Source organism: Diprion similis, chromosome 2 (assembly GCF_021155765.1).
Source record: "Diprion similis isolate iyDipSimi1 chromosome 2, iyDipSimi1.1, whole genome shotgun sequence".
Classification (NCBI taxonomy): domain Eukaryota; kingdom Metazoa; phylum Arthropoda; class Insecta; order Hymenoptera; family Diprionidae; genus Diprion; species Diprion similis.
In genome coordinates, this window is record NC_060106.1 from 12,272,056 (window position 1) to 12,298,250 (window position 26,195).

At 39.3% G+C, this 26,195-nt stretch overlaps 3 protein-coding genes across 4 annotated transcripts; 1 reads left to right on the forward strand and 2 right to left on the reverse strand.

The window, feature by feature from the left end:
- The first annotated feature begins 23 nt into the window (after positions 1 to 23).
- Positions 24 to 1,463, forward strand: LOC124415847 (group XIIA secretory phospholipase A2). The gene is made up of 3 exons (XM_046896523.1): positions 24 to 519; positions 619 to 682; positions 777 to 1,463. The coding sequence occupies exons 1-3, from the start codon at positions 281 to 283 to the stop codon at positions 1,095 to 1,097; spliced, it is 624 nt and encodes a 207-aa protein (XP_046752479.1). The 5' UTR covers positions 24 to 280; the 3' UTR covers positions 1,098 to 1,463.
- A 1,034-nt stretch (positions 1,464 to 2,497) lies between these two features.
- LOC124416133 (histone acetyltransferase KAT6B) lies at positions 2,498 to 23,084 on the reverse strand. 2 transcript variants are annotated; one of them, XM_046897024.1, is made up of 6 exons: positions 22,387 to 23,084; positions 18,839 to 19,572; positions 12,719 to 13,191; positions 10,786 to 12,317; positions 8,814 to 9,196; positions 2,498 to 8,181 (listed from the first exon to the last, which is right to left on the reverse strand). In XM_046897024.1, exons 2-6 carry the CDS (start codon positions 19,385 to 19,387, stop codon positions 3,772 to 3,774), a joined length of 7,347 nt encoding a protein of 2,448 aa, XP_046752980.1. In that variant the 5' UTR covers positions 19,388 to 19,572; positions 22,387 to 23,084; the 3' UTR covers positions 2,498 to 3,771. The 2 variants fall into 2 exon arrangements, with proteins under 2 accessions (XP_046752980.1, XP_046752981.1); XM_046897025.1 differs by having other exon boundaries at positions 12,229 to 12,317; positions 22,387 to 23,083.
- A 1,433-nt stretch (positions 23,085 to 24,517) lies between these two features.
- Positions 24,518 to 25,887, reverse strand: LOC124416136 (probable elongation factor 1-beta). The gene is made up of 3 exons (XM_046897030.1): positions 25,718 to 25,887; positions 24,797 to 25,230; positions 24,518 to 24,723 (listed from the first exon to the last, which is right to left on the reverse strand). Exons 1-3 carry the CDS (start codon positions 25,795 to 25,797, stop codon positions 24,569 to 24,571), a joined length of 669 nt encoding a protein of 222 aa, XP_046752986.1. The 5' UTR covers positions 25,798 to 25,887; the 3' UTR covers positions 24,518 to 24,568.
- Between the last annotated feature and the right edge of the window lie 308 nt (positions 25,888 to 26,195).

Sequence of the window (26,195 nt, forward strand, 5' to 3'; positions counted from 1 at the left end):
TGATAGATTAGTTTCATATTTATGTTACATCACGATACAGTGGAGTAAATAATACTCCATTAATATTCCTAGGAAGTACAATAACACAACCTCCCTAATATTAATTCCTGAATATTCTGTAAGACAGGAAACTGTTCACGTTGCACGTATGGAGACAAAAAAAATACTATTCGTCATTTCTATGTCTGTTGACTAAAAATATCCGATCGGATCCTTCCAACTGAAAAAAGCATACACGACCAGTTCTATTGTAGTTCATATTCGCACGCGAACGTCAGAGATGCGTTTCACAAAATACAGAAAAATCTTCGTATACGTTCTGACTTTCTTAACTTATGCATGGTCGGGTTATGGAGCCGATATATTGGGAAATCTTCGTGACGCTGTTTTGGCAGCGGAAACTATATTCGGTGATTTTTTTCAAAATGCTGTCACCGTTGCAAAAAAATTCAAGGACGTTCACGAAGTAATTAACGCTGCTGCCGACGATTCATGCGTGTATACATGTCCTGGAGGTATACGCATTACAAATACTATGAATTATAACCTGTAAATTACAGTGCCGCATGCATCGCATTCACTAGTCATTTCATCTGTCAAATATTATGTTGTAGGAACGATACCAAAACCAAACTGGAATCACAAGCCACAAAGCAACGGATGTGGTTCGTTGGGATTGGAGGTAAACAACGACCATTTCTTAACAGTTAGGCAATATTTCCATCCATTCATTCATTCATTAAAACCGAAGTAATGCTTGTTATTTTCATTTTTAGCAAGCTCAAGAATTTTTTTCCTTTCCTGAAGTTACAAGTTGCTGCAATGCACATGACATCTGTTACGACACCTGTAATACTGATAAGGAAAAATGTGATTTCGAGTTTAAGCGCTGTCTTTATAAGTACTGCGATAGCTTTGAATCGAGCAGCACAAACATGATCAAAGCTTGCAGAACAGCAGCCAAAGTACTCTTCTCCGGCACTACTACACTGGGTTGTAAAAGCTTCCTGGATGCTCAGAGCAATGCGTGTTATTGCAAAGATCGACAAAGCACTAAATATAAAGAAACAAAAAGAGGTGCACAGGCTGGCGGGTGAATGGCTTTCAACTTAAATCAAATTATAGATTTACCAGTCAGTTTCATATGAGACACCAGGGGTTTGCATGAAGATCTAATATGATTATGTTTTCCAAAAAAGAAAAAACATTGGTTAATTCTCAAAATAGGTAAAACCATAGTTCAAATAACAAAACTTCGTCAGAATATACAAATGATCTTGTTTCTGTGAACAGAATTTGTGAGCAATCATTGGATCACAGTATTCATTGTGTGATTTCGCAATGGGCGTGAGGCTGTACATATATGTATTAAATATAAAATTACCAATAAGCATTAGTATCAATATTTATAAAAACAAATAGCTTTTAGATGTGTGCTAATGAATGAAATAAAACATTTCGATTCTACACCCCACGAAATTTTGTAAATTAGTTTATCAGCAAACAATGATAATAAATAATGTGTATGTGCTAGATCGAAATACAAATATCTTGATTGTTAATCGTATTTTGTAATCTCCTCTCCAATTATCTCTGTCTACAAGATACGCTGCTTTATGATAACTTTGCATGATACATGCAAAGGTGTATACACAAGATAATGGTTTACGACAACTTTGCATAATACATTCAAAGTTGTAGACACGCGTCATATAAAAAGAATGCAATATACATGTGACTTGCTACATAGAAACCAAAAGCAAATGTTTTGCCTGTTGTCAAAATAGAAAGTAGAAAATCGTTTTTGTGAAAATGTCATAATCATATTACGTTGTCCTTTGAATTTCTGTAAACAGGCAGACCAAAATTACCTAGTAAAGTCTACCTTGTCGTAGCGGTTCTAACAGTCAGGAACGATAGGAAGAAAATGGGTGGTCAGGCATCGACACCTTGTAATAAAGTTGACAGAAGAGGCCACCATGGGTAAGATCGACGATTGCTAAGTCAAAAAAACGTTCATTACAGTATATGTTTTTAGCACAGATGAGAATACATCGAAGAATCGTGGACATAGGTGTGCAACAAAGACTAAAAGAAAAAACATTTCTAGTATTTCAAAACTCTCACGATCGACCAATCCCTTCATTCTTTTCTTCCTTCGGATGCAGAGAAAAAGACCAAAGAAACCAGTGGTCGAAGTTGCCAGAAAAGCTGGAAAATTATGGTGCCAAATGTCAATTAATCAAAGAAAAAAATATATTGCGTTGGCACAAGCTGAAAAAAAGCGAAAAGAAGCCAGAAAAAATAAGAAACGTTGCACCAAGTACAAATAACATTTAAAAAATTCACATCCTAAAAGTATAATGAGCTCGAATACCACTCGGTTATAATCACGCAATACATACGTCTTAGCATCTCATAAGTCTGTTCTCTGTCGATCTCTTTCCACGTTTTTTATTTAAAAATACTCAACAATTGTCAATATAATTTTCTGATACTATGTAAAAATTGTACAGTTTAATTTTGTGAAATTATGGTGAGTACAATTACTTAATATCTCTGATTCATTCAAAGCATAAAATGAAATTACTGTAAACGAAAACTTGTTCCGCAAGGATTACACGATGGCAAGGTTAAAGCCCGATTATCTAATTTCATCTTTATACAACGTCATTGTCGATTTTTATTTTATTAGATCAGTAGGTGAATTTAAAATTAATCAATAAAATACTCTATATAAACTATTTACGATTTTAGTTTTATTTGTTAGTATGTTTTATATCTATGTACAATAAATATTGATGTATCTTTACACTATATTTTAAAGACCTTCCTTATTATTTATAATTACACTAACACTAGCGATTTACTTTCGCTGTCAGATGTCTGGAAAAATTAACTTGAATGCGTATTATAAATATAATTTCACGAGCTGTCCTGCAAAGTATCAATGGGAATCATAAAAAGTTAAAATACATGGACGAGCACCACACATTTAAAGTTTAAAATATGAAATATACTTTTCACAATAAAAAAAAAAAATAGTTTCCGCAGCAGCTTGCGATGATTTGCAGAATAGCCCTAACTATACAGTCACAATCCTTTCGGACCAAGTGTGCCCTCGCAATACTAAGTAATATTATTACATATAATAGCGGTTGTGAGTGAACGTGTGATAAGGATAAAATATAATTATGTGTGTAATGGTGTGTAATATTAATATTAATAAGTAGTTTATGATACATAAAGTACAGCGTGCCCCAAAACGTAAACAACAATGCTTAACAATCGATAATATCAAACAGAATATTATTCATAAGTATTTTATATAAATATTATGATACACAAACGTAACACCTTGAGAAAAATGCCCTACTAAAAATACGTATTTACTTTGTCGTGGGGTCTCTCTCGGCTATTTTTATGATATTCAAAGTTCATTGACAGAAATATCAGACACTTTGAGACATGTAAAGTGATTTGCAATATTGAAACTGCTTCACAAGCTTTCAAACTTCATTCGGCTTACTAGCACTACTCTGGGTTCGAATGATTAAGTAGCTTTATGACACTCGATGTAACAAAGTGGTCGATAGTGACCAATTGTCATCTATTTGAAACGATTGAATGGTTCGAAGTAAGAAGATATGAGTTTATTAAGGTACAGAATTTGCTCTGTCATGAACTTGGAATATTACAACTCATCTCATAATGTTTCGCAGGAACAGGTCTTTGTTGACAAAAAAAAATGTCAGAAGTTTATAACTAAGGCTAGCGTGGTCTCATTGTGCCATTAAGGGGTTGCATAAGGCTCCCGTTTATATAGCCGTGATACGTCGTGTAGACGGCTGCCGGGTTTTGTTGGTGTGGATCTTGAGAATACGGTGCAGGCATGTTTACCACACCTACTGGTAACTGACTCGCCTGATTCATAAAACCACCGAGCTGTGCCGCTTGATTCATATAACCAGTTGTTGGTTGAGCAACTCTGTAGCCATATGGTGATGCCATTATATTTGGATTCAATGTAACGTTTGGACTAACTCGAGAAGCGGCACTTTGCATTTGTGGGCAAGTACCACTTGGGTCCAATGACTGTCTATAAAGACCCTCACTTGCATATGTTTGATTCAAAGATGCCATATTTGCGTTTGCCGACGGCCTCGAAGCAGATCTGCTCGATGGTCCAGGAGTGCCGGGTGGTGCAGTATTTACATTATAATAATTCTTACCATATCCTAAAGGTACCTGGGGAGGTGTAGGTAGCTGTCTCGATGTTTGTGGGGGTGTCATGGTATGAGGGATAGGTGGGGGTGGGGTCAAGTTCATAGCCGGAGGAGGAGTTGGAGGTATCATTTCCAACCCATTTGTCAACTGTTGTAATTTTGCCAAACTGCAAGAGTTCGGAGTTTGATGATTGCCAGATCCTGTGAGTGATGGTGGGGCCGGTGTGTGTGAGTGAGGTGGCATTGTGCTCGTCTGAATGTAGAAATTCGTTGCTGTTGTACAAGGTGTTGGAGCCCCAGATCTGCCACCTCTGTGTTGGATAACGTAGGTGTTTTGTGTTGGAAATGCTTGAGACGCTACGGCCATATAGTTTCCTTGAGAAATAACAGCCATGTTGTGAGAATGGGCTGCATGTGTATGCGAGTGAGGATGAGACATTGGCGGCACAGTCATGGAAGACTGTTGGTACTGTGGTGGTAAATGCGATCCATGTGTGTGGGCTATAGTATTATGACTAACGTGAGCTGCTGAATGTTGAGAACTCTGAGCATGGGAGGTTGGGGGAGTAGCTCGATGAGACCTTTGTTGGGTAGATCTCGATCTATGTGTTTGCGATCCGCTTGCTCGCTTACTGCTGTGAGACTGTGATTGTTGTTGATGTGCGGACTGTTGTTGTTGTTGTTGTTGTTGCTGCTGCTGTTGTTGCTGCTGATGCTGCTGCTGTTGTTGTTGTTGTTGTTGTGATTGGTTATGAGCCATGCTTTGATTTTGTGCTTGTTGCTGTGCTCCAAGAGATAACTGCATTGGTTGCGGTGTATGCGACTGAGGGAGTGGCTGTGGGGTATGACTTTGAGGCATAGGTTGTGGGCTTTGAATAGGTATATTTTGTGGTGTATGGGATTGAGATAATGGTTGTGGTGTATGAGATTGAGAAAGAGGCTGTGGAGTATGGCTCTGAGGAATGGGTTGTGGACTCTGCGTCGGAATACTTTGGGGAGTATGTGACTGGGGTGTACGTGGTTGCTGCAGTGGCTGTGGTGTGTGAGGCTGATGCATGGGATGTATTGCTACATGTGCTGGGGGCGTATGCTGAGGCATTGAACAATCAGAGTACTGAACTTGTGGTGGAATATTAACCGAAACTGGAGGGGCTGTGATTTGCACTGGGGTTGAAATATTCGCTGGAGCAGATGGAGGCATAGGTAATGCGCTAGGAGGTCTTTCCACACTGTTTTGAGATGCTAAATCACTAGCTATTGATGTAGGAGATTCTAACCCAAGCTGATTGACGTCAAGTTCACATTGTCCATAATGCAACGAATGTACGGAATTAGTTGTGGAATCTGGAGTATAAACACCCATTGAAGGTAAGTCTGGTTGCGACGGAGGAGTTCTTTTCACAGACCCTGGATTGTCTAAATGAGGCGTAGTTTTACCACTTTCAGGGGAGTTTTGTTTTTCTTCTTGATGCATTTGAAGATGTAGCGTGTCCTGTTCTGTGACAGGTACAATCTTTTCCTGAGGTGTAGCTAATTGTGTCTCCATCATTGCTATGGTGCCAGTGGTTTCCCTTTTTTCAGCAAGCAGGTTATTTGTTTTACTTTGTGATAAACTATCTTTCAATTCTTTAGGTTTTTCCCACATGTTTGGTTGCTGTGGGATGGATTGTTCTTGATCTATTTTCTCCACTTTTTCTGGAATTTTTTCCTTTGGCGGCGATGCAGGTTGAGCAGGAGCAGTGATCTCTGGAATTTGAGCTGTTTCCGAATTTTGTAAAAGCTCCTTAGTGACATCGTTTCTTTCTTCAATAGTAGGCTTATCTATATCACTTTTTCTTGGACTCGGTTTTTCCTTTTGCTTGATAATTTTATCCTTTACAATTTCCTTCTCAATCATTTTTTCTTGCTTCTCTACCTTGTCCTTGACTGGACTAGGTGGTGTAAGTGGTGCTTGTTGCGGAATCGATTTTGACCTTGGAGGAGGTTCTTCTTCTTCTTCTCCCTCATCCTCATCACCACCCTCATATTCCCCTGGACTTCCAGTTGGTACTTCGCTTTCAGTCTGATCTGTTACTGCTGGTGTTTCGATTTGATCTGCTTTATCACCTTTTATACTACTTGGCCTTGAAGGAAACATCTCAGGAATAGTCATTTGTTTGCTAGATACTTTAGTTTGTACCTCTTCAGGAGGAGGTGACAACGAAGGTGGAGGAATGACCGGACTTTTCGTTCTGTCCTTAGTTGGTGTTTCAGGTTTCAACTCAGGCATCTTCAAGCTCTCAGCTACTGTAGCTACCGCAACTTTGGCTCTACTACGCCTCGACATTGGAGAACATTTTACGTCTTTGATTTCCTCCTTTTTCCCGTTACATTGTGCATCTTCTAACGCCTTCTTTTCTCTTGCTTGTTTTGCTTGTAGATTTTTTGTTTGCCGGCTAGTAACTTTCATCAAAATATCATCTAGTTTGCTTTGTTTCTTTGTAGGTTTTGGAGTAGGTACTGGGGAAGGTGGTGTAGAGACTTTGAGAGGACTTTTCGGAGTTTCTATTGCTGCGTCCAATTGTACTTCTGTTTCTTCAGCCTTGTTCTTTTCCTCTTTTTCATTTTCTTTTTTCTTTTCTCTGTCTCTTTCTCGTTCATTTTCTTTTTCTCTTTCATTTTCCCTCTCTTTTTCCTTTTCCTTCATTTTCTCTTTTTCCTTTTCCTTCTCTATTTCTTTTTCCTTTTCCCTTTCTTTTTCTCTCTCTTTTTCCTTTTCCTTCTCCTTTTCCCTAATAGATTCACGAGTTCGCTTTCTACTACTTTCAACTTTCTCTTCTTTATCTTCAGATTCAGTCTTTTCGGAATGTTTTCGTTTTCTTAAAGGTATTGAAACTGGGGGTTCAGCTGTAATATTTTTTGGTGCCCTTATTCTTCTTCTTGAAGTTGACGTTGGGGTGGCTTTAGGAGTATTTGTAACGGGAGGATTTTTTGCAGCAACACTACTTTTCGTATTTTTTGGTGTGACCAAGACTTCCTTATCCACTTCCATATTCATCTTCGTTTCTTCAACTTCTACGACTTTCTGGTTATCTTTGACTGCTAATTTGTTGTCATTGATTTTGTCTTTACTTTTATCTCTTTCTTTAGAATGAACAGTTTTTTGGGTAGATTTGGGTTTTAGAGGAGATGCTCTTCTGTGTCCCGATCTTCTTCCCCGTGGCTTCTTTTTTATTTTGACCTTCTGAATTTTTTCTACAATTGTGGGTATGGGCTTGGGCTCCAGTATCGGTGAACTTTCGGAGCCAGTCTCCCCCCCTTCCTCAGTACTCTGATATGGGTTGGAAATCTGACTGAGTAATGGGATCCATCGCAAGCACTCTGGATCTAAACTTATTCGAGAACTCTTGCGAACTTTTGCCATGTGAATGTCAACTTTATGCCAATCCACCGCGATTATTACCTTTGGTTTGTCATCCTTAGATGTATTAACTGGTCGGATAAAGCCAAGTAGCTGCATTGCCATTGCAATGTCATGAGCTGATACTCCAGTTTCTTTTGTGATATCGCCAAGCTTAACGTCTTTATCTGTTCGGTGTGAATCCAGGTACTCGAGAACAACACTCTTCCAGAAAGAGTAATAAGACACTCTACCCAAATCGGACAACGGTTTTTCCGGAGTACCCGGAATACCCTCCACTTTTGATAACAAGTAACTAAATTCTATAAGAAAGCGGCCAAACCCTTGTCTTTGATACTGGGGTAGAGTCATTATGCATGAAACATTGTACCTTTGCGCAGGACAGTGTTTTTCTTTGCTAAAATATCCCACTAAATGACAACCGTATTTATCATTCTTTGTGACTGCGTAAAATAAAAATGGTTCAACATCGTAGTAGAGGGTTTTGTGATCCAGAAACAGCTTTGCCAGCAAACATAAATTCTGACAGTAAATTTTATTCACATTGCCGTCAATCTGAAACAAAGTATCACAATGTTTTCAAGGAATTTCAGTGTCTGGAAACATTTGTACAGTAAATAATCCAGCTATATTCCCATTTTAACAGTCCAATGTACTGTATTGGTCTATATATAAGTCAATCCCCAATTTCGCGACTCAATTTGAAGGATTTTTTTACATCAAATAAAGGTCGAATTTATTAGAAAATTATTCATTACCATAAGCGTATTTGTCGATCCATATCGCATTTTTGCACACATTGTATCAATGAAACTTGAGCATATTTTCTAAATATCCCATTTTTAATTTGTTTATTTCTACAGCCTGATGCTGTTTGGAAAAATTGAAGTTTGATTTCTCAAGATTCGTGATTTTATTGGTCAAATTTTACGAAAATTGTTCGATAACGAAATTTTTTAAATATATTTATATTATAATTTTTTTAAATATAATAGTTCGATAAAGCCGATTTCCTAAAAACTCCCGAATGTAACCCTCCAACCCTCCGAGTGGGTCGAGTACGGATTTTTAGAAGGAATTGGCTCACAAAAAACTCGAGTTATATTCAGACCAATACAGTAATTAAAGAGATGATAAGTAATCAGCTATCCAATGACGAGTATTCATAACAAATAAAACTGACTCACCTCAAAAACAGATAAACCGTTACATCGATAAATTTCTGTGGCAGGTGGATGTCTCCATTGGCATTTATCCATATGCCTATCCAACACAGCTCGACTCTTAGTGTACTTCAAACAGAACTCACAGAAGAACAGCTTAGGTAATCTAGCATATTCTTGGGGAAATGGACTGGAGTACCAAGTTTCAACTTCGTATCTCCCGAAAACGATTGCAGCAGGATTTCTGCTACCCGCTCCAGGTCCGGTACCACCGGGACTCACAGACGAGTCTGTAACCTCATCAGATGTCACAGTTAGACCGTTAGCTCGTTCTCTAGCCTCTTTAAATAGATCCACATCCTTCTGCGTTACACCTGGAGGTAATGTCTGGGTTGCGACGGGTTCATCTGCAAAGCATAAATGAATATTTCTCAACTTTCAAATAGAATTTATCAGCTTCCAGTTAATAGGTTAAATACAGAAAAAAAACAAATTGTAGACAAATGGTTGATTATCAAAAATGGATAATATGATGATTTTTTCAAGTTGCTTTCTAATATTCTACAATAAGCGACATTTCAAATAGTAGTAAACTATCTCAAAAGTTATAATCATGACTACCGACTCATAAGTTTGGATGCAAACATTGTATGGCAATTGCTTGAATTTAGTGCTTTATTTTTGACATAACTATGGATTTGAAAAATTCATTCATTTAAAACAAGTGCAACGTGTTATATACAATTTGAATACATCATTCAGGAGCGTAAAATTATGCAAGATGTATGCTAATTGTAATCCTACATATGTTTTGCTATATGTAAAAATAAATTCAAATGAAAATAGGTGCAAATAACTGGATTAGTGTTAATTGTGAGTAACAAAGCTAAGCTCTGGGAAGGCGGAATGTGTTGGCAAAGTGTCGAGTACTCTGGGGTAATGAATACGGAAAACCAGTGAGTGATAAATAATTATGCCTGTCACATATCAAGAACCGCAGCTACAGTAGCCCCGTTAATAAAGAATGAATGATAATGGTAGTAGTGAGTGAGCTGCCACCCAGTGCCTTTTATTTGGATGCAGGATAGTTTTTTTCTTTGTTATTTGGGCTGGAAAAGGAGTTTCTTTATGCACCAGGAAAGATGGCTCGCGCATTGAAGTTGGAGGTTCAGATGAGGCAATAAATTCGCTCAAAACGTAATTGATATTATATTATATTAGATATTATATTAATTGAATAGCATAAATTGATAAACTCTCGCTGTATTCACTGCAACTAGTTGATAAATTGTAAATTGAGTCTCAATCAATGAAATCAGAATAAATGCATTTAAATTCAGCAGAATATGGTGGCTATTGCAACAGAGCAATACATAAAACAGTTTCTTCGAAAAATCACGATAACAATGAGACAAAAAAATTAGAGTGCCAAAGAATAATAAAAGTAACATGCAATGAATGTGGAAAGTTACTTCACAATGTAATGTAAGTGGAGGTATAACGTATAAATAATAATTTATCACAGTGATAATTTTTTGCAAATACTTAAACTCTGTCACAACATTCAATACGGCAAGTCGAAAATTCATCTACTTGAAAGTGTACAGTACTTTATCGTTATATAAAACATGTAAGTTGATTAAATAAACAGAACAATATCTTTGATTTGTATACCTCTTCTAAGATTACACCATGGATTTGTTAAGCGATTGAAAAAACATGATTGTTCAGTTTAATCAATGTTTCTACTGATCACGTTAATAACAATTAAAAATATTCGAGCTGGTTACCGACTTATAAAGCAGATTATTTAATAAATTCATTCAATTCAACCTTAAAACAATCACGTTATCCAGAAGAGAATATCACACACACACATCACACCACACCACACCGCCAACACATCCACGGTGGTGAGCGAGGATTAGATTAAGGGAAGTCGCGATGGGGTGCATTTTTCAGGTTTGGATCGTGAATGGGTGGGGTAGACTCTTACCCTTCTTGGTGGAGCAGGGTGTCGCGCGGGGTGTCGTGGTGGTGTTGGTGGTGGTGGCGCTAGTATAGGCTCGAGGGTTGGGTTTTGGATTTGGTTTAAGGTTGGAATTGCTGCCAGGGATATTTTTTGGAATAGCGGGCTCAGGGTGGCGAGTCTGGGTGGCCTCTGTGATCAGTTGTTTTTTTCGCGAATGCTGCTCATTCTTCATTAGACTGGAAGGCGATGAACAAGGTGAGACCATGCTGCCATATTTAAGACATCGTGATTCGTCAACACCTTTCAAAAATTTTTTTTGGTCCTGCTCATGACGTTTGCTATTGACTGCAGTTTTCACTAAATTCGAGGGTGTCATTTTAGGTTGCTTATGAAAATCTTGGAACTCTTGCGAATCTTGTGAGTCTGATCGAAAGAAACTTTCGTCAGAAGGTATAAATATGCCAGGTCTAGGTACTCTGAGAATTTCCGTCACATCACTAGGCTTTTTCTTTTCAGTTTTCCCAACGTTAGCTGTTGGCTCCTCCTGTTTACATCTCTGATTCCCTTTCGATATTTTATTCGATTTTACAATAATATTGGGATTGCTGCGCTCTTCAGGGCTGGGCCTTTTTCTTCTATCAGGGGCATAATTTGGGGCCTGAGTACCTGACCGTGCCCTGCTATTGGTTGGAGCTGTAAAGAAGTGGCTAAGACCGTCGAATAGACCTTTCAATTGACCTACACCCGGTTTGATTTTACTGTCAGATGATAAAGTCGAACTGTCATGGTTAATTTTTTGCTTCTTCTTATTGTCCGAAGGACTTGTAGCTGGCTGTATATTAAATCCAAACGTAGGTTTACTACTCAAGTCAAGTTTAGGTAATGATGCACCAAAAGTGTTTGTTATGTTGCTAAAAAACGGTGATTCCACGTTCAGTTTAGCAGCAGCTGCAGCAAAGCCCCAAGGTTTGTCTTCGTTAAGATCACAAGAAAAAGGCCCTGCTGATTTTTGGGGTGCTTCTTGTTCTTCCTCCTCCTCGTCATCGGAGGAAGATGAATCGCTAGAATCAGTTGAACTACTCGAACTACCTTCAGCATCGTCGTTATCTTGGTCGTCAGAGCTATCCGTATCGTCAGAACTATCACTTTCGCTAACCTCGCTGCCGCTGCTGCTAGACACTGGGGGCACCCTTCTATTAGGGGTGACTTTTTTAGGGGTTACGTTGTTCTGAGACGACTTAGGACTGACACTTTGAGAGGACCTAGACTTATCACCGCCCCCCACCCGCTTTAGCTTATTGTGATCTGCGTTAAACGCGCTCGATCTAAAGAACTTTTGCTTCTCTTTAGAGATCCTGTCGTTCTTTTCTTCAAGCAGCCTACCCTGGCCTGCGAGTGGGGTGGGGGGTTGTGGTAATGGAGAAGGAGTTTGGGTTGGTTGACAGGGAGAGACAACACCCGCATTACCGTCCGAGCAGCTCTCCACCAGAGCTGCGGCTGCAGTACTCTTCTTTGCTGGAGTCACACCTGCCAAGCTCTTCCGCGACACTCCTAATCTGTAATTCAACCAAATACTTGTAATGTAGCATATTAAATTTGATAAGTTTGATTACCTTGCAATATACTTTTCACAATTGGATTTTAAGGAGAGTCGCGTTAAATTTTTTACAGTTCTAATCGATTGTCCAATACAGAATCATACTTTAAATAAATTTGAATTCTCTACACGATATTGACCATGATTTATTCGGGCTAAAAGTCTTTACTCAATGGATATAAATATCTAACAAATGATTTGGAGTATTTAGTCATCTATATGTCACTAAATTCGATTGATGATAAACATCATATTTGTTGTATCTGGAAAAATCATCTTGAAAACTATCTTCAGACCTTTTCAACTAGTGTTTGTACATGGTAATTTTATTTTAATAGTGAATCACACATTTCAACTTACTTTCTATTCTCACGAATCTTGCTGAGTTTTTTCCGCGTACTTGTGGGTGTCCCAGATTCAAGATTAGATACATCATGCACTTTATGTTTTTTGCTATCCTCCTTTGGTGTGTTAGGTGCATGTGCAGTTTGACAATGTCGACATCTCCAAGGTGCTTTATTTTTTTTATCCAAAACGGGGTCTAAGCACGTTGGGTGATAGCACTTGATGCATCCAGCACACTTAACTAGGTAGTTCTGAGACGCCTGTTCCAGTTTGCAGCCAGCGCATGTCGGAGAACAATCGTCACAGCACCATGACGTACCTCTATCCACAAAAATTGAAAGTTCTGGGGGAGCGCACGAATTGTGAAGCGCTGCACCACATATACTACATCTACTCAACTTCTCTGCAGCGTTACGTTTGTTGTTGTTGTTATTTCCAGCTGTTGTAGTTCCAAGACACTCTTTGCAAATCGGCAATGGTGCGGGAGGCTAAGCAAAACAAACATCAACAATAATGAATTTGAGAATCTAGGATCAACGACACGCTCAAGTTTAAATTAGGGGATAAGTTATCACTGTTCAGCGTGATTTTCTGATCATTATTTTTAAAACCGGTGCAAAACGATTTTTCAACTGAAGAAACCTTCATTTTCTATGGGTTCATAGACGACATTTGTGCTTTGGTGATAAAACATGAAACTACAATAAATTCCAGGAGTTTTCCAGAAGCAATATTCAAAAATCACTTCCGGCTACATTATGATAAAAAGTTTAGGTATATTTAACATAAAACACATTGTGTAAACAATGCTGTGAGACAGAAGACTTGTAGGGGAAAATATGCAAGTGACTTATCCTGAGTATTCGTATCACATTTGACACTCAAAAACAGATCACAGTTTGTTTCCATGTATTCTATCTTATCAGTAATGCGTACATTTGCGATGTGAAACATACTTTTTACAACCATGTAGCGATCGCATCTTAAGTTTAATCTGATTGTACTTCTAATTCATTCCAACCCATCCAATTCTTGGTTTACACGACTACTTTCTGCAAATTACTTGTAATACTCTTGTTATGCATATTGAATTTGCTCTGTACACGGAAAACAATATTGAGTACCTAGCTGTTCTGAGATCCAAGGTTTCGCTTCTCTAGGTAAAATTTGATAAAGTTTTGCTGTACAACCTGGTTAGGAGAATCAGTCTGATTGTCTTTTTTTATTGATTGGAATGTGACACTAAGTGAGATAACAGCCCAATATAATCACAGCGAGTTGTCCGAAAGTGATCATATATATTCATATGCTTTACACGTTACTTCGACAATAAACAAAGAATCCATAATTTAACATTCAGGTTCCTGATAATTTACGACACGTGAGAAATAAGCCTGTCGATATCAAGATGGATAACTCTACTGTTGCCACACATTTTGAATAGTATATGTATATACTGTCCACTTATTTATGTGAATAGTAGCAGCCCTTTGCAACTCCAGCAGCAAATATTGTGAAATACTTTTTAGGGCAAAACTATTAATTATAGTAATATGCTCTCCGGGACTGTTTTGTAGAGCTTATCGAGACCTTGAAAACACTTAAACACAACTTTCTTCTATCTGTAACAGTTAGTGGAGCATTCACATAAGTGTGTGATCCCTTTCCGATTTGGCTTACAAATATCGCTATACCTCCAAAAATATTGATCTGCTTGTAACAAAATTTAGATTAAAACCTGACCAGAAACCTGGTCAAAATCGTTTTAGTAATTCTGGAGTGATATCCGGACATACGGACAAACAGACAGAGAAACATTGAATTTTATATATGTAGAAAAGCAAAGAAGCAATGCAGCAACGTCATCAATGAATCAACTGTGCAAACGCCAGTTTCGATTGATTTCTTATTATAGAAAGTTGTGGACAGTTGATGTCCATCATTCGACATATACAGTCGATGAGATACAAAATGAATGGTTAACAACCCCCCCCCCCCCCCCCCCCCCCCCATACACACACACTTAGGGTATATAATGGCTTTCAAGTGGCTAGTATAGAATTAAGATGGAAATAAACAACTTTCTAAAAATAAAATAAAGTAAATACAAACAGGATCCGTATCATACGGAGTGCATCATCGTGAGACCAATCAGGGAAGACCTTTATTCAAAAAAATACCTGTGTATATTCATTGGATGTATAATAATATATATACACGGGTCTCAATACACATAAATACAGTGGATATCGATTATATAGCAAAACATAAGAATCGAACAGAAAAGCTTGTTGTCTTCCAGTAAGTAATACTCCGAGGAATATTTGTGAACAAATGAAATGAACGGGGTCCCTAGATTCGCGCCTACATTTTTCCAGATAGGTGAACAGAGATTCATGTATATAAATTGTCATGTGCGAAAAATTTCAAATTAAAAACGTTCTGAATTACGTTTTAAATTTAGCAAGCATAGTACTACAGTACGACTGCCTCGGGCGACTCTTGATCGGTCGAAAAGCGCGCGAAAGGCAGACAATAACCTTCCGGTTTGTGGTGGGGCAACAAAAGAGGGGGAAGAGGAGAAGGAGAAGGAAGGCGATGGAACGCAGTTGTAAGACTCATGTCGGGCGTTATATACTTTCTGTTTTCGACGATGACATGCTGCACGCGTCGTCGCGACGCTGGGCGTCGCACGCGTTGCCGTCGGCGTTGACGCAGTGACATACACGCATGGCACAGCATGCAGAGTAACATGAGTAAACAAGAAGAAAAAGTAAGGGAAGTAAAAAAAAAAGGTGTTTTGTTCTTGCCAGTGCACGGATCAATAAAGGAAACGATTGCAAATGAGCGACCGGAAGCAGACCGAGATACCACCGGCCCATCGAAGCATGGGCAGTAGTGGTGACTCGGTGTGACTTCAGCCCCCCAGACTCCCATAAAGTATTCGAGGAAAAAAAGAGGGGGAATAGATGGAAATGAAAAATAATACAAGTTGACGTGTTTGATTTTCCTCTATCACGATTTATACCACCCACGCCGCGTTAACTCATCTCTTTGACCGTCTCTCTTATCATATTGCAAAATAAAAAAAAATTGACAAGGGCGTCAAGCTCTTCCCTTTTAATTCACGCGTATAACGGTGTACAAAAACACTTCTTTATATATGCAAATATATTATATGAACAATAGTATGTCTTCGTTGAATGTAAAAAAAAAAAAAAAAAAAAAAAAAAAAAAAAAAAAAAAAAAAAAAAAAAAAAAAAAAAAATGAAAAGTCAAAATCAACTGATCACATATAGTCCGACCTCGCATTAAGAACGCTAAAGCCCCCGAGGGGAAGTTTTTCCGCGAATTCAAGTACGCACGTTCCTCGCTCACTAACTCTCTCTCCTTGTCTCTCTCTTTCTTTTCGTGTAGGCCGGGCGTTCTTATTAACAATGAGAGATTCGCACGTCAATAATTCAGAGCTTTAATATCGAGTCGGAGTGGGAGAAGTACACATAACGAAGTACAAAGTAAAGATGGAGAGTGTCTTTCAGATGCTATCACATCATTGGTTGAATTCCGTTTTGCAACCCGAAACGGAACGGCCGACGAAGACGTAATAACAAATGACTGTACAACGAATCCAAGAAATAGAAACGACAAAAACTAATTGGATGAGTAAAAATGGATAATTGACGGAAATACCTGCAGTAACAAGACTAAGAGAATATTAAGCCTTCAAATGATTGTCAGGACGAGACCCGTGTCGAACTTTTATAGACCTTTTCAAACCGTCTGCGAACAGTCCATAATTTATCCACGACGCTGCACACTAATGTATACATTATACTGTACGCATATATGCGTAACAGAGTCAGGTGGTAATCGATCACACGGCTTAACAGTCCGACTCGCCCACTTGCACCTCCACCTCCACCTCCGCCTCTACTTTTTCTATACCTCTTGTCCCGCACCGCATCATACACAGGGTGATGTGAATACATACGATCATTGTCGTACTTTTTATTGCTTCGCGATATACTTCAACACCGAACTAAAACATGAATCCTGCAATTCAAAATGGAGAATGCAGAGGAAAATAGTGTGTAATTCGAATGTACTCAGGGAACTGGCGCGAAAGATATTGAACTCAAAGTTCAGATAAAGTAAACTAATTTTTTTCTACTCATTTGAAGCTCTTCTCATGCGATTACGGTAATATCAAGCATGTGTTGTACGTATTATGTTTTATAATTAAGCAGGCAAACGAACGGCAACCAGAGATCCCATAAACTAATCAATCAATTTACTAATAACATTATACGGCTTTGTGACATGTTCTGGACGGACGCATTTATCTCGAACGAATTAGAAAGTATAAAGGCAATAATTACATCGGTACACTACTCGTCGATTCGTTATTAAAAGAACAGCGTAAAGGATCCAACGTATCACAGTCGAATGTCGAAACGCTCGAGAGACTTTACACTAAAATATCCATTCATAGCAAACATACTTCCTGCTATAATAATGCCATGTAAAAACGTTTCAGGTTTCAGTTCAATAATTCGTCACGACGATACGGCGTGCATCCCGAATGTTTATACCTCGTAATTATAACACGAATACTCTAAGCTCTGACAATGTGTACAGAAAAGCCCACATATTCGAATAATTTGGTAGCCCCTCGTCACACATGCCTGGACATACAAGTTATACTACAGCAGATTTTCAGCTCGACGTTTCCTCAGTTAACCAAGCTATATTCTCAAAGGAGAATAAAAATTTTAAATAAAGATAAAAACAGAATTATTCCGGTATCGCTTCGCTGTACATACATATGGTGTATGTACATAGGTACAGAGCGAAAGGAACGCGATAACATCGAAGAAGGCTAACGGAAGGCGCAAAGAACGGCCGTCTGCACTGGGGTGATCACTTGTCCGTATCGTTAGCTCGCAACGAGCTAAGAATACAAATGCGCTATAATATTACTCCCCGCGTCTATCGCAGCCCTAAGTTTGCAAATTGAAACGGTGATGTGTCAATTTATTTTCTACACTTCGTGTTACAGAGAGAACACGAAATCATGATACGAACGGACTAGTTACTTCGTAATCACTTTTCTTGAACCATATATGACGATTAATTTCTCGTATGTGGCACAAATACTAATAGAGATGCTTATAATAATAAATTTTATAACAATAATAATATATATTCGTAGGTATAAAGTTGTCGTATATTTTTCGGTAGATTTGACCCGTAACAAAACCACGATAGAAAGCGAGCGAGTGGGTAACGCCGACTTGGCAACGGTAGTTGAACCATTGTGGCATGGAGCAGGTTTAATAGCTACAAATACGATTGCACGTTGCGTAGGCACACTGCGCTTCTCGTAATAGTATAGATAGTATGAACATTATTTGGGTAGATATTCGTGACGTCATTGGCATAGATGAAGTAAAAGTAGATGGTCAACTTGTGAATAAATCCCAACTTCCGTTACTTAATGCCAAATTTCAGTTTATACTAATAAGCCGCTTATTAATATAATTTATACTAACATTCGACGACAATTATTCAACTCTTATAAATGGTAATTGATTAAAAGGCTGTTGAATTGACGGACAAGTCGTTGACGAGTGGTGAGTGTTCAGTTAACGACTGTACAAGTTTTTCTAATAAGATTGATATTTCCAATTAGCGTATCTCACTGTTTGTAGGTATAATTTATTATGCATCAGGAATAATCTGCACGTTGGATAATATACGGTAGACAGCTGAGGAGGTTGTGTCGCGACTGCGATCGCATTTCACGTTGTTTCTGCATTAGGTTAGCTTGCGTAATATCGAAACAAACTTTCCGCACTATTACGTCATCATCTAGTCATGCGTATGATATAACATAATAAATACAACGACATAGCGTAAATTCATCTGTGCACATATCAAGTGAGTCCTAGTCTTGTGTTCAGTGTGAACATGAAACAATCTCCGTCAAAGAATGAACTGAAGTAATGAAATAACAACAAATACGCATGTTACGCGATTTTTTTTTTTTGGGTGGGGGTTACCGTAAATGTGGCTGCACAGCGAGTGCACGTGGTTCAAAGTGAATCGCGGTGAGGAGATTGGTAGAATACTCACTTTTGCCGGCGAATCCAAGGACGAGTTTTGGGCCGTAGATTCGCTGAGCCGTTTCCCCGTGTTCGGAGGCCTGTCCGGTTGCCGGAACAACCTCCCGTCCTGCAGGACGAAGCCCCGGTCAACGGCACGTTTGGCCGACAATCTCAGCGCCGTTCTCAGATCCCCATCGCTGTCTTCTTCGACGGTGTGACTCTGCCGTATGTACTTCTCGATGTTTTTCAAGGTCGAGCCCTCGCGCTCGCCAAGTTCGCGTACCGCCTTGCCGAAGACCTTGCTGAGGTCCGTCGACTTGGAAACCTTGAGCGGACGTGACTGCAGGCCACCAGGATCCTTGTACGAGGATTGTCCCTTGTTGAATACCTTGAGTACATCGCCGCGTTTTACAGCGACCTCAAGATGCTCTCCGATTTCCTCCTCGTGATAATTGTGATGCTGCCGTATAGCGTGACATATCCGCTCGACACTCGGCCGTTGCTTCTGGCTCCGTATCTTTCGTATTGCGTCCAGAAACCACGCCGACCACGTGTCCGCGGACTCCGGCTCCCCCATCTCCGTACTGAGTCGCGAATGCCTCGCGAATCACTTGACTCGGATCTCGAGTCCCGGTCCCGCATTCACTCAATCGCATTCACATTCTGTCGCCCGAGTCTCGCAGTCCCACCTCGAACGACCGGCTCCACGGCGCCCTCAGCTTTTTCCGTCAGCGTCCACCTTAGCTCTCCTCCGCGAATACTCTACAAGGAAATGAGCACAGTTTTAATCTCGGTTTCAACTCTTTTTCATTCGAATCGCCGAGAAACAGAGACGACGAATGTACAAGGGAAAAATACGAAGAGGAAAGGTGAAATACTCTAGTAAATTTTCGATCTAAATGGTTCTGTACATGTTTCTGCCCCCTTTTGATAATGTTACGCTAATCGGTGGTGAAAAATGGGCGTTGAAATGTTTGTCATGAATTTTCGAGTACCAATAACTCTACATTTGTCCATCTGCGTTTTGCAGTTTGGTAATCGAAAGTGCTGTCAAAAAATGGTGTACATTAATTTGATGGATTAGGCACGTGAAAGTGAAATAATGTTTCGGTGATAGTTGACCCGAACGTTAAACCGTTTACCCTCCGCCCTCAACCTGGATTATAATTGAATTTTTTTTTTTTTTTGCTTCTTTCTGTGCGTCAAACTCGATTCGCGAATGAGATTCACGTGTATAAATCTGTATGTATTCAGATACACAGTAGTACCTGACATTCGTTTATAATTTCTCAATTTGTAGAAATGCTGATTTATCAATGCATGTGCATTGTGCATATTATTATTCGTGTGAAAGAAACGATGCAACAATGATGCTCCTGGACGCGAAATAACTTGAATAACTCGTTTCGAATCCCAGGAATGATTCGGCGATGAATTTTAATCGAACCGACAGCACTAATTTATGTTTTGAAATTAGTCTTTTAAAACCGGAAACGAAGAATTAATTCGACCTGCCTTTGGAGCGGGTCAATTATTTGTCATAATAAGAATAACAGAATAGTAATGCTTATGAAAATAACACTTATGAAGAATGTGAGAAAAGTCTACATATTCATTTTTACACGGTTAAAAAGCGTAGAATCATGACACCTCCATAGTATGTATTGTATTACGCGTCACTTGGTCCGCGAGAGAGAGAGAGACTAATCGATCTGAACAACGACAGATTCTGACGTGCAGAGATCTTCTCTCCTTGTCCCGCTCTCGCAGTTGATCACTATTGCGTTCTCTGTTCCAATGGCCATATTATTCCGATTGAATATTAATTCTTTCGACTGTATCTGCGGCTCTGCTAGGTATCCAAGTAAAACATACTTCTACATGCTACAATTTCCGACGATGTTGTTTGCATATGTGTCTCTATCTCCATACAAATTCTTCTAGCGTCGACAACGGGCTCATCCCGTTTGCCAAGTACATTTCTGGCGCTACTAATAAACTAAAAAACTTCGTAGGAAACGTCGTTCAATTGACGTAACCAAAGATTTCTAGTCTTTGTAAAAAGAGATCTGGATTTCAGGTACGTATTAAAAATACTTGGGTATATATCTTGAGGAATCTTCGAGTGCAAAAGTTTGATTCGAAGATTGTCTCGTAAAATAATTCGGCTAGCGTGGTATTAATAGACTGCCGTCGGTGTGTAGATACATTGTATATTCCAGCCTGGGTTGGTATAGTACAGTCTCAAAATTCTCAACGGCGATGTGACAGAATGACACAAGTGATTGTAGTGTTGTCTTAACGAAAGAAATTTCTATCTGAATTAATATTCGTATTACGAAAAGTCCGGTCATCAGTGAAGGTTGAGGTCTGCATGGTCAAGCACGTATACTCGATAAAAATTGATTTGTATTTTGAATCCGCTTTATAAAATATACGACGTGTTCGATATTAACGTAACACTTTCGATCACTGATCTCGACCGAATGTTTCCCGCCAAAAAACATGGACATCTAAGTCGGAGTGAATACATGGCAAAACAAGAGATGCGGAATTGAACCCCTTATTGCGGTTTCTCCGTCGACCCTTTTACTAAAACATTTATAAACCACATACAGCGGTAAAATTTTCGTGCGGCCCCAATTGGTTAGAAAAGATAGGTGTTCTTACCGTGACGATGTTTACGTTTACAGTATACGGACACCAGCATTAAAAATCACGAAATCTGTCCGACAGCATTGATTACCCAACAAGCAAGCTTGAGAAATTAAACTATTGACAATAATAATGCAAATGAGTATCACAGTGTAAAACGAGACTGAATACGAAACGGTGATACGCGACATGAGTTACACTAGATGCACCTTGACCTAGGATTGGAGTGGCGCGCAAACGCTAGGAGGAGGACGACAACAAACCCGGGCCTGTGCACGCTTAGCTTATTAAGTAAAATAAAATACTGGCTGAACGTCTGTCTGTCTCTCCGTCCGGTAAGACAGGCCGGGTGTTTGGCCCCTCTCAGGCTCTCACCCAAGGTGCAGCTGCCGCGCGGCAGCAGCCCGATCTGACCGGGCGGCCAACCGCCGCCCGTCGCTTACCAAAAGGCGATGAACGAAATGCACTCTTTCCGACCACGACGGTGATCTGGAAATGAATTGTAATGATCTAGAATCGGTGTTAAGCAGCGGGATAAGCGACCTTGTGACAATGTCGGACATGTTTAACAATGTAATTGCGACTGTAGTTAGGCATATGAATAACATTCTCGAAGCTAACATTCCCGACGGGCAGCCATCTTGGGCATACTGTTACGATTTATGTTTCGACGCAGTTTACAACTGATATTTAGCCCCTTGCCTGATGTTAGAGCGTTAATCCGGCTGGCGTATACATCGAACTTTCGTCGTGTCGTTTGCTGGATGACGCAGATTCATTCAGAAGCAAGGGAAACGGCTGGAAACTAAACGTGGACACTTGGCGTACGGGCCGAGCTAGCCGTCCCCGCTGTCCTCTATGCGTCGGAAAGAAATTCAACGAGTTTTTCACCATTCCTTCATAAATATTAGGGCATATTACCTGTCACAGATTGTCCATGTGTAATCCACCACGTATCGAATCACCGTAACTTTACTAGCACGATATCACAAACACTAATTATTTAGTAAAACAGCGTCACATTTCACAAATCAACAAAGGTTACCACTTGACAAAGATGGCTGATGGGGGCTACTGCGCAAACGGGAGGGGAACCAACTGCGCCGGTTAGGAGAAACTAGAAACCAATCGGCCAACCAGGAGGTTATGCGACTGGACTGGTATTTTATCATATCACACGCGTCAAATTCGAATCGGGACATTTTACCGCGCTATAACCTAATCGGAGAGACTTTTTTACTACTTTTAATTCATACTTCGCACGACCTCAATTGCCTTTTGAGGTCAATTAATCTATCCGAACCTAACAACACACGTTTTTATGAAATCAACTCCCACACGATATTCAGCAGCGAGCTTTCTACGGCTTATGATACCCTCATCAGAACCCCGAACGATGATTCATGAAATAACAATTACAGATCATGTTTACTTTATGCTCCCGAATCTCGAGCACGGAATGTGTTAGCTCGTTTGTACAATATGGATGCGTCGAAATTCGACTCCATGTAAAATGTAAAACAATTTCCCCTCGCCCCTTTACAGCTGTTCAATTCAATCAGTCCGTACGCTTGTTCAAATTATCATTGATCATTCGCCTGTCCTCCCTAGCCCCCCGGGGCAAACTGCTCTCAACTCAACACGAAGCGCCCGGCTCCCCGCGCGCCGTCGCCAGCGAAGTTCCCCCCACCATCGCCTCCTGTATTCCTACTCCGCAAGATTCCGTTGTGGGATGCCTTTCTGCTCGTACAGCAGAGAATGGACTTGGTGGATAGAAAGGTTTCCTACGAAGCATGTATCATGATGCCGTAATAGCCAATATGGTTCGAATATACGGTATATTATCGAGAATAGCAAGGTTCAGGGGTCAACGAACTTTAATCCTGCACAGAGATTTATTTTTGGCAATACCTAATACGTATGTACCTTCGTAGATATTTCTCTGGCAGCTTTACGAATAGTAGAATTCAGTAGATCTTTCGGAAATGCTAATTTCATGGGAAAATAGAATATCAATCAACTTGTGCATCAGCGTATTTGGATCCATTACCGTTCAATCAATGACTTTATTACGGTAATTGACCTATTTTGAGCAATGAAGTAATATTCTGTTGAAAGTAGTCTGGCTAAGAATACAAGATGCTATGTACAAAACGTAAAAAAAAAGTACTACCAATTACAAATGTACACGTATACAAGATAAAATAAATGCTATATATTCTGAAATTATTTTTGTTTTTTCTTTCAAATTTATAAATATTGTTATTACAGAAACATGTGAATCCTAAAATTTGATAATATATGCTGTAATATGGTTTTGAAAGAAAATATGTAAATTAATTCCGAAAACAGTGAGTCCGTCTTAAATCTGTAAGTACAAACATCCGAAAAGCTCGCGTTCGTAAGACGAGATTGAATTGTGTGAGAATTTATAACTCAAAAAATGAATCTGTAAGATACTAGCTCTGCAATATGCAACTGTTATTTCTGATGCCGATTATATACTCATTCAGCTTTGTTCTTATCGACCTATTAATTACCCTTCTGACTGTAAATCAATGTGTTCAAAGATTGAAAGTTATTTGGCTTTTTACCCTTCAAACAGCATACTATAAAGCTTGGAATAAATACATAAGATAAGTGTAACAGTTTTTGACCCTATCCCAATTATTGACCCGTTTTTGGTTGTATCTGTGTGATCTCTAGTTCTAAAATTACTAGAAAATAAATTTGTAGCGTCTAACTCTTTAGCAATTGGTTTCAGTCATCGAGAAATTCACAATTTGTGGTGAAAATTTATAATTTCGAAAAATGACATGGTGAACAATTGGGTCTAAACGAGTCAATAGCTGGTATACTTACCTTACCCGGCCAAATATTAATTTATCATTAGTTGAGTGAAAAACATTTTCATAGTAATTGATATGAAATGTCATATTAGATAAGATTGATCTATTCTGCAACAATTAGATAGGAAAAACAATAACTATCAGCACACTGGTTTCAAAGCCAGTTACTGAATTTCGCTAGGAATATAAAACAACAACTTGTATTTACAAACAATTAATATTTATTAATTCAATATTGAAGGAGCAGACGATATTTAAATCTTGTTGAAGGCTGCAATGTCGACAGACTGTACAAAGTCTTCGAAGTTTTGTATTTCCTCAACTAACAAGTCCACGGAAACTTTGTCGTCCTCTACAACACACATGATCTGTAGCTTGTTGATTCCATATCCCACGGGCACGAGTTTTGCTAGAAATTCCAATTTCTCGATTAAAACAATTCAATCTAAAATCATTACCAAAAATAAGCACAGAATACTTACAAGCACCCCAAACCAGGCCGTCCATAGAAATAGACCTCACATGCTTTTCCATTTCTTTCATGTCTGTTTCGTCATCCCATGGTTTGACATCCAACACAATACTGGACTTAGCAATTATAGTGGGTTTCTTGGACTTCTTCTCCGCATACGCTTTGAGCCTTTCCTCTCTAACTTTAGCAGCTTCGGCATCTTCCTCTTCGTCAGATCCAAACAAATCTACATCGTCGTCGTCGTCAGCAGCTGGTTTGGTAGCTTTGGGCGGTGGAGCAGTCTCCGTTCCACCCAAGATGGAAGGGGCTTTTTTCACGCCTGGAAGAGACTTGTGGTTGTAGGATTTGATGTGTGTATACCATCTCTGGACATGGGGATTCGATCCTAATGCAGCGTTCCCCAAAGCTTCAAACACTGCGACATCTGCTTGCGAAGGTTGCCATCTACATAAGTATGCCAACGTTTTAAAAATCTACTGAAAATTTGTTGTAATATATGTACATACGATGTAAAGTGAAACGATTCGTGAATAAAAATAAGACATAACCGCAAATTGGCTGATCGCGAAAATATGTCGGCTAAAACAGCTCGCGCAGATGTATTTTCGGAACCTTCGTATGGGGGAATATGGAACGAGATTCGAAGTTCCAAAGCCGGGTCAGCAAGGTGATAGTTGACAGGCCAATCTTAATAATTTTTAGTGAGCAGAAATATCGTTGCGAAAGATTAGAAAGTGTTGACATCTGAATGAAACAGAACGATGTGAGGAGACATTAAAAAAAAAATGTATGTCAATGAATCTTTGACTGTACGGATAATAAATAAGATTGGTGACTGAAACGGAAGACACCGACAGAGGTTGACTTTACATGCCGACAAGTGGAACACGTGAGTTGAAATGTGCACAGAAAACCCGTATAATATACTTGCCCTTCAATGTAGCTGCGGTCGGCAAGAAAACGGTTCAACTCCTTCAAGCCCTTGTCAGTCTTAAGATCACCAATGGCCATTGCGAGCGTGTATTTGATTAATAAATATTATACGAAAGTTTGCGGTAGTCAGCCCCTCTAGTCTACTCGCCGGAAGAGAGAGCTGCCGATACGCAAGGTCCACTCAGCCCGGACAATACTTTACTTTTTACGGACGATGGACTTCCGGTTGAGTTTCTGCCAATCAAGTTGCGTATCGCCAAAGAACAACCGGAAAAGTTGATGCTACTTGAAAATTCTTGCGACCATTTCAAGCAGAGGACCTACTATTTTAATAAGATATTTATTTGAATTCAGAAATCACTTGAAATAGAACCACTTGGTGTGTGGTACGATTCGCCTTACGGAAAGAACAACATTGGACAAATTCGTCCGACCAATAGCCTTTGCATCTGACTTCACCTTTTTGTTCCGCGTCA